The 9,268-nt window shown below is 44.3% G+C and overlaps 1 protein-coding gene and 1 long non-coding RNA gene across 2 annotated transcripts in view; one reads left to right on the top strand and one right to left on the bottom strand.

The window, feature by feature from the left end:
- LOC146513346 (echinoderm microtubule-associated protein-like 6) overlaps window positions 1-9,268 on the top strand; it is a 74,728-nt gene that overhangs the window by 56,445 nt on the left and 9,015 nt on the right. Inside the window, 5 exon segments of the mRNA XM_085168972.1 lie at window positions 79-152; window positions 376-503; window positions 672-809; window positions 1,941-2,082; window positions 2,164-2,278. Of these exon segments, the coding sequence (XP_085025098.1) occupies window positions 79-152; window positions 376-503; window positions 672-809; window positions 1,941-2,082; window positions 2,164-2,278 (597 nt within the window).
- Window positions 5,234-8,576, bottom strand: LOC146513347 (uncharacterized). The gene is made up of 2 exons (XR_014875444.1): window positions 6,023-8,576; window positions 5,234-5,962 (listed from the first exon to the last, which is right to left on the bottom strand). It is a non-coding gene; the product is annotated as an uncharacterized LOC146513347 (long non-coding RNA).

The following is a 9,268-nucleotide window of genomic DNA, read 5'->3' as shown; positions in this document are numbered from 1 at the left end:
TTTATTTTTGTCTCTCTCCTGATGTTGTGACAGTTTCGTGTCACCTTACCTCCTCCTTTCCTCTCCTCCCTCCTTCAGGTCTGTCTATTCGCAGCGTCTGCTGGCGAGCCGACCGGATCCTGGCAGGGACGCAAGACAGCGAGATCTTTGAGGTGAGGAAGAAGACGAAACCTCACGCTGTTCCCTCCCCGCGGCGACGCGTTTCAAAGAGTTTTATTTTTGTAAAGACCTCATTATATCATAATGTTCTCATTAATCAAAACTGTGAAGAGTTTTTAATGTCAGGCAGTTTGAGCAGCTCAGATCAGCACTGAAACAGCACATGTGGTGCTTTAAAATGTGAAAACCTGCTCTTGAGTCGTTGTACCTGTGCAGGTGATGGTGCCGGACCGGGACAAGCCGCTGCTCATCATGCAGGGACACAGCGAGGGCGAGCTGTGGGCGCTCGACGTTCACCCCAAAAAGCCTCTGGCTGTCACCGGCAGCGACGACCGCTCCGTCAGGTCGGTGCTCTCTTTGGACTGAATCATGCAAAGCTACCGTGGCTGAGTGTGAAAATGGAAGCAGAGAGCTGAGACGAGCAGAGTGGGCTCGGTGATACAGATCCTTACACTGAGCGCTGCTTTGGCTCATCTCCTCTTTGTGTGTGTGTGTGTGTGTGTGTGTGTCAGGCTGTGGAGTCTGGTGGATCACGCCCTCATCGCTCGCTGTAACATGGAGGAGGCGGTGCGCAGTGTGGCGTTCAGCGTGGACGGATCCCAGCTGGCTCTGGGCATGAAGGACGGATCCTTCACTGTGCTGAGAGTCAGGTGACACACACACACGCACTCCTCGTGCCTATGGTACGACAACTTTTCTCCGTGCCCCTGGTACTCTGCGCAGAACAACTTTGCCACACACACACACACACACACACACACACAGCTCTCAATTGGTTTCCTATGTGAATGACAGATTATGTACGTGCAGTCTTGGTGCTTGTGTACAAATTAAAGCTGTTTCTGTAAAGTGTTGATGATTTTCTTCTTCTCTCTGTCCTCTGGAGTCCCCCAAGGCTCTAGTTTTGGCCCATTACTGCTTTCTTTACATATGTTACTCCTGCTTTGTTTAAATGTCTTAAAGACCTAAAGGATAATAATAATGGATTGCATTTATATAGCGCTTTTCAAGGCACCCAAAGCGCTTCACACTTCCACTATTCATTCACTCTCACATTCACACACTGGTGGAGGCAGCTACAGTTGTAGCCACAGCTGCCCTGGGGCAGACTGACAGAAGCGAGGCTGCCATATCGCACCATCGGCCCCTCTGGCCATCACCAGCAGGCGGTAGGTGAAGTGTCTTGCCCAAGGACACAACGACCAGGACAGAGAGCCCAGGGATCGAACTGGCGACCTTCCAGTTACAGATGCGCTTCCCAACCCCCTGAGCCACGGTCGCCCCCGTGAATAAACATGAATTTAATTTTATGTTTGTGAAAGAATAAAACAGGTTGTTATGTTTGTGCTGCCTCCGTCGGCCTCAGCGTCATCCATCAGTCTGGGACACGAACATGTGATTACTCCAGTGTTGGAGTCACTGCATTGACTTCCTGTCAGTTTTAGGTTTGATTTGATTGTTTTAAAGATGTTAAATGTGCCGGCACGGCTGCACCGGTCTGATCCTCGTCGTGTTCACGCTCCTGTCAGAGCATCGCGGCCATATTGGGATTTAGACTTAAAGTTAGAGCGATGGAGCTTTTTCAGCTCTTACTCCAAATCTCTGGAATATCAAATACCCATTTCACCGCCCGACCCGTTTCTACTTTTAAGATTTCTACTTGTAAGCAAACTGATTTCTACTCTCTGGCCTTTAACTTGAACAAACCTTTACGTTAAATGTGCTGCACAAACACAGTCACGCTGCTTTTGTAACGTGTGCGTGTGCTGGTCTCCTCTCAGAGACATGACTGAGGTCGTTCACATCAAGGACAGGAAGGAGGTGATCCACGAGATGAAGTTCTCGCCGGATGGCGCCTACCTCGCCGTCGGCTCCAACGACGGACTGGTGGACATCTACGCTGTCGCCCAGAGATACAAGAAGGTCGTGTTGGAGAGTCAGCGGGAAGTTAGAGGAGGTTGAGATGTTAGAAGCGAAGCTAACTCCGTCTCTGACTGTCTGCAGGTCGGAGAGTGCAGCCAGTCCTCCAGCTTCATCACTCACCTGGACTGGACGCTGGACAGCAAGATCCTGCAGACCAACGACGGAGCTGGAGACCGCTTCTTCTACCGGATGCCCCGTGAGTCTCTGGGGTCGTAGGTCAAACCTGAAGCTGGGCTGATTCTGCTCATTCTCACCATCTTTTTATTCTTGGCCTCCGCCTGAGTAGCTTTGCATGATTTAGAGCTCAGAATAATCCTTCTTTATCTTACACTGGGCCTACCAAATCTAAATAAAACCAGCAGAAATAACCTGAGTTTACAGTGAAGCCTCTGACGCCGACTCCGTGCTCTCGTATCTTTGTGAATATGCTGCCCTGCTGTTTTTGCAGAAAAAGAAGTTGGAGCCGTGTCAGCATCCATTCTTTTTAATATCGCTGGTTTAGCTGACTCTGTGTTTTCATATTTAATCGGCCTCTGAGGACCGTGTGGGCGCTGGAGACGTCCGTCTGCTCTGCAGGTAGCTGGAGCTCTCCTCATTCCCACCTCCTGAACACCACGAGGGCAGCTGTGGATGATTTACATCCATCCATCTTCTTCCGCTTGTCTGGGGCCGGGTTGCGGGGGCAGCAGCCTAAGCAGAGAAGCCCAGACCTCCCTCTCCCCAGCCACATTATATCAACACGCTGGATGATTTACAGCTCAAAATAATCCATCTGTATCTGATACTGAGCCCTGGTGCAGCTTTCAGTTCATGCTCTGTGTGAAATAAGCTGTTTTAGCAACTCCTTTCTAATTGGCTGACCCTTATAAGCAGCGATGGGTGTGGCTTCTGTGCCAGAGATGACCACGGGGATATCGGCTCCCTGTGACATCATACAGGTCTGTGAGGGTACTAAACTGAGCGGGTGTTTGGCTCACAGGGAGACGCTTCTCTGAATTACAGGATAACAATAATAGTAATCTCAATTTTTAATCAGATTATATTAAAATATAAACACTAAAGTCACGTACGTGTATTTACAGTCCACATATTTTAAGAATAAAAACAATAGTTGTCAAAATCCATGTTTTTATAATATTTAAGAAATGAAATGATGTTGTTTAATATTGATGATCGGAGCGATGTGCAGCTCATTGTCAGGACGCATCGTGATAAAAGAGGCACGAGGACGAGCTTCAAGAAAGCTCTGAAAACAGTAATATGAAGCTTTAACGTCTTTGTTCTCATGATGAAGATATTCGTCACTATTTTGGGTCCCACTAAAAAAACAAAGCCTGTTGTATCCCTGTGAGGCCTCAGAGTTTAATGAGCTGCTGTATAAATAAACTCGGCTTATTTCAGCCTCTTTTCTTTCACTTTAATGCGTCTCTGATGTTTTACTAACTTTGGACTCTCGAGCCTCATTATCGAGATCAAACCATCACAGTTTACTGGAGACTTCCTGTTAAAGGGGCCGCAGTACTCTGAGGACAGTTTCACTACCTGCAGCGTGCTCATTACTGACAGCTCAGTGCAGGCCCATGGCTCATGGGGGGCCTGAGCCGCCTCCACGACCTCACATCTAGAGCTGCCACAAACGATTATTTTGATAGTCGACTAGTCACCGATTATTTTTGTGATTAGTCGACTAATCAGATCATCATCCATTGGACGTAAAACGTACAGCTTATTGCACCAGCAGCATCTGATCTTATATAACTATCATTAGCTTACAGCTTTAAATGTTTAAGGTATGTGCTAACTAAAAATAAAGACAAGATGATAGTTTATTAAATTTTAATGAAACAATCTGCAAACTTCATTAAAATTTAATAAACTCCTTGCTATCTAAAATATAACAGGACACCGGAGTAAATTCTTGAGCATCTCACACTTCTGATAATCAGCTGTCTGCTTGACGTTTATTCAGCTGTGTAAAAACTATAACTTTAATCTCAGCCAAACCGATTTACTCAGGAACAAATAAAATACTGAAAAAAGCCAAACAATAACATTTTTAAGTTATCTAAGTGACTTATATATCATGTTTAACCTGAGTAGTGAAAGATGGTGGTGGGTTTGAAAACGATTTGCCGGGAGTCCGGTGTTCTCACGGCTCTAGTTAGCCTAGCCCCCGGCTAGCTATCGAGCTAGTGGCTAACAGACGTCTCCGAAAACGTCAGAGCGCTTTTGAAAATATGTGGTGTCTTGATAAACTGAGCAGATATTTGAGGTTTACACAGCTACATTCTCGCCTGAAAATATGTTAAACGTTTATTTTGTGACCCAGAAAGAATAATAAGAGCAATATTAAAACTAACTAGCTGCCGCCATTGTTGGAAACTGAGCTGGGCCGCGCTATGAATTCTGGGACACAGCTTCTTCTTCTTCGGGGTTTAACGGCAGCTGGCATCCTTGTACATGCAGTGCTGCCATCTTCTGTTTCAGTCCGTTATTACACTCTTAAATCCTGCTACTCATTCCTGCGTCTTTTGTGATCTTACAAAGCTTCAAACGACGCGTCGACTATTAAATTAATCGTCGACGATTTTGATAGTCGACTAGTCGTGGCAGCCCTACTCACGTCACACGTGTGACCAGGTGACTCAGCAGCCTGATGAAGGTCTTATTTTTAAGCGCAGGTCGACATGTTAGCGTTAGCGAGCATCAGTGCTTAGCGCCTAGCCTCACAGCCTTCGGTGGGAGCGACGTTTGGTTCTGCAAATACTTTCAATGATTTATTGATACATGCAAACACACATGTAAATACATGTAAATACATGTATTTACATGTATTTACAGCAGATGGTCAGCTGAAGGACCAGTGTTGGGTCTTTGCTGGACATGATGTTCATCTGCTGTAGACGGTTTTAGACCCTTGAAGGATACGCTGCACACCTGCTGAGCAGAGGCGGAGCCAGACATTTGAAACACCCGGGGCTTAGCCCTAAAGGGTAGTATGCATGTGGTTTTTTTTTTTTTTGGTTTTTTTTTTTGGGGGGGGGGGGGGGGGGGGGGGCAGAAATGACTGAAAGATTAATAGGCTCTGTTTTGAGTTTTGTTCAAAAGAGAATGACTTCATATAGGAAAAAAATATATCACATATGCAGGACACCTTAAACTAGTTTTTTAATTAAGCAGCGAGGCAGAACAAAATCAGGGCTGTATCAAGACACAGGGACTAAACCCCAATTCAACCAGACCCAGAACTGATCCGGAATTAAAACTGGACTAGAAGAGTTCAAAATCAGGACTACTGAGGACTTAACCAAGACAGAACAAGAATCAGAACTAGATGATAGCAGCACTAAAAATCATCATAGACCTGCACTACACTAATTTTTTTAATTCTACCAAAGTCCACTATTTAGATTGAGAAAAGTTTCTATAATTATTTAGCCTTGTTGTGCAAACAAGCCTGCAGAACTTAATAAATATAGAATTTGAAAAATAACAAACCTAAAAAGAAACACTAGGTACGACCCATATGGAAAAGATATATATAAATCTTATAAAGTTTGTATCTGTTTTGTGTGAAACTTGTATGAAAAGCATACAAGAGTGAAAACAGATATAAGATCCCTTGAAGAATTATATAATGAAACTTGTATGTTTTGTATTCTTACTAAAACAATATATGAAAGTAATGAGAAAGTGGCCACTTTCATGAGTAAATCATATAAGTTTTTACTATTTCTTTTCCATATGGGGAGATACATGAGTACCTATGACACGGTGATACTTTTGGTAAACAACCATTTGACTAACATGTGTTTCTCACCTGCTCTTGTTCCATCTCTGTTCTGTCCTCATTCTCCTCTCTCTCCCTCTCTGTTCCTCTCTCTCCCTCTCTGTTCCTCTCTCTCCCTCTCTGTTCCTCTCTCTCCCTCTTTGTGCTGACAATCATCAAATATACAGTTGAAACCAGATATTTACAAACTCTTCAGATAAAAACACTTTTTTAATTGTAACATCAAATCAGACTAAATGTTTATTTTTTTTAGATTGATAAATATAAAAAACATATTTGTTAACTTTAAGAGTAAAGAGAGAAACTGTCTGTATTTCTTAATTGCAAATGGCACCAAATTGTATTCAAAATTGAGCCACACTTATGGAGCTCCACAATTCTTTTCCAGGTGTTTTGGTTGACATCTCTTGATTTTCCCATTTTAAAGAAACAGGCTCTGGCTGTGTCCCATTTCACAGTATGCACGCTTGAAGTACGCACACTACGCGTACTACGGACGGTGCGTACTATAAGTACGGGAAGTGCGGAAGTGAGAGGCTTGTGAAATGGGACGGTATATGCTTCGTCGCGCTGTTCAGGTTGCCTAGCAACCATGATACTAACCGCGTTACATACAGCTTTGTTTGACAGAAATGAAGGAGAAAACTGTTTTGTTGGTCAATCATTTTTGTCATGACATCACTTTGATTAGTTGAGTATCTGAGGCTGAGACCACAGGACTGTACAACATGATTCAAGGGCTTCATTTCTGTACTGAACAGTCATTTAAGATTAGCTAGTAAACAATAATTAGTTAATGTTGTTCATGAGACTAAAGTCATCTCACTATGGTAATGTAAATATAATATGGCCAATATTATAGTATTGTCAGATTATATATATATATATATATATATATATATATATATATATATATATATATATATCACTGACTTTCAGCTTGTTGTGTTTGTGGATATATGACTGACTTTAATTATCCATAAAATCATCAGATTCTCTGTAAGATTAAGGTCGACTATATGTATATTTACAAGTAGAGGCTTTAAAACCAAGTTAATGCTGAAAGTACAAACATCACTAGTGTCACACAACTTTGCCTACATGTGGCCAACAGCAATGTTTTAATGTTCTTCGTTATTAAACATTCGCACATGAATAAGTGACGTCATATTCAGTACTTACTTTTGACAGTTCACTTTTCGGCCGCTCCCTTCTGCCGTATTTTGCGGCAAAATTATCCACACCCACCGCCGCGCTATGAATTGTGGGATATATGGGACCACGAAGCGTGCACCGGACCACGCTTGATATTTGGGGAAATCGACGGCGCATTTGGAGTATGCATTTCAAGTACACTTCGAATTGGGACAGCCGTCGTCGCGTGGCGGTGACGTAACCGCACTTAAAATGCGTACTTCAAGCGTGCAGACCCTGAAATGGGACACAGCGTCTGTGTTTTGCCTTATATGCATCCACAGGTGTGTCACCAATTTACTCACATGGACTCTGCTAACCAATCAGAAGCTTCTTCAGCTCAGAATGGAATCGTCTGCAGTTTTCTTATTAATTAACAATAAACTTAGTGTATATTTACTCCTAAATTTGATGAAAGTGATAAAAAAAAAAGACAGCTCTGGCTCTCTTTATTCTGACATTTAACTCATTCAAAAGATATTTCAATATTTATTTATCCAAAACAAAACAAGTTTACTCTAACTTGATGTTGTACAGTAAAAAAATGTTCTTGTGTTTTCCATAAAGTGTAAATATCTGGTTTCAACTGTGAATATACTGCTGTTGTATTGAAGTTCCTCTTGTTTTGCACAGAAATATACTGAACAACATACAAAGCATAATATATAAAATACTACCAGAGTTTTTCTTTGAAAGAAGCCCCTTATGTCCATTCTTGTATATCAGTGCATTACTGAAACCGATTTATTTAGCCGTGGAGGGAAACAACTGAAAATATGAAATAAACACATGTAAGCTAAGACTCTCTAAAGAAACAGCATTGTTGTTGTTCGGCTTTTCATTTCGCCATTTGTTGATTCACTTGAAGAGCAAGTAACGTAATATGGGTCAAGTGATCAGTTATCAATCTTTCGTGATTCACCGTCATATTTACATTATTTGTACAGTACGAATGATTTGCTTTGGTACCTGGTCGAACTTCAGTTCTCCTCTGTTTGCCTCGCTGCGTTTCTCCAACAGGCAGCAGCTGTCCCCGCCCCGCTTAGTGCCTGAGCTCGGATCATACCAATATTAGGGGGGATTTATGCACAGTCGTAAATTCCCACAGTGTGCACTATGTGCTTCGAGTATTGTGTGTAGTTTTTGTTTTATACAGTTGTCAGCAAGGCATCTAACTATGAAAAAATTCCACTCCAAAAGACCCCGGGCTTCTGAAAAAACAACCCGGGCTTAAGCCCAGTAAGACACCCCCCCGCTCCACCACTGCTGCTGAGACACCAAGTTTCCACCGTGTTGATGCAAGACTACAGTTTTATGTCAAACTGTGTTATCTAATGAAGTGTGTGACAGGCTGCTGCTAACAAAGAGCCTAAAGGCATTTAAAACGGGTTCTTTGCAGAGTCGATTCCTGACGTCTGTGTAGCTGTCAGTAAACTTTCACACAGCCTGTGTCGACACTGGCATCTCAGAAATGCACAAAATGCTTCAGTCAGACTAAAAACAAACATTTAATGATGATGGATGATGGAGAGCACAGAGGGAGGAGCACAGAGGGAGGAGCACAGAGGGAGGAGGAGCACAGAGGGAGAGCACAGAGGGAGGAGCACAGAGGGAGGAGCACAGAGGGAGGAGGAGCACAGAGGGAGAGCACAGAGGGAGAGCACAGAGGGAGGAGCACAGAGGGAGGAGCACAGAGGGAGGAGGAGCACAGAGGGAGGAGGAGCACAGAGGGAGGAGCACAGAGGGAGGAGGAGCACAGAGGGAGGAGCACAGAGGGAGAGCACAGAGGGAGGAGCACAGAGGGAGAGCACAGAGGGAGGAGCACAGAGGGAGGAGCACAGAGGGAGGAGGAGCACAGAGGGAGGAGGAGCACAGAGGGAGGAGCACAGAGGGAGGAGGAGCACAGAGGGAGGAGCACAGAGGGAGAGCACAGAGGGAGAGCACAGAGGGAGGAGCACAGAGGGAGAGCACAGAGGGAGGAGCACAGAGGGAGGAGCACAGAGGGAGGAGGAGCACAGAGGGAGAGCACAGAGGGAGGAGGAGCACAGAGGGAGGAGCACAGAGGGAGAGCACAGAGGGAGAGCACAGAGGGAGGAGCACAGAGGGAGAGCACAGAGGGAGGAGCACAGAGGGAGGAGGAGCACAGAGGGAGGAGGAGCACAGAGGGAGGAGCACAGAGGGAGAGCACAGAGGGAGGAGCAC

The sequence above is a fragment of the Neolamprologus multifasciatus genome, chromosome 7, assembly GCF_963576455.1.
Source record: "Neolamprologus multifasciatus chromosome 7, fNeoMul1.2, whole genome shotgun sequence".
In the NCBI taxonomy this organism is placed as follows: Eukaryota; Metazoa; Chordata; class Actinopteri; order Cichliformes; family Cichlidae; genus Neolamprologus; species Neolamprologus multifasciatus.
This window is presented reverse-complemented; position numbering and strand designations above follow the sequence as displayed.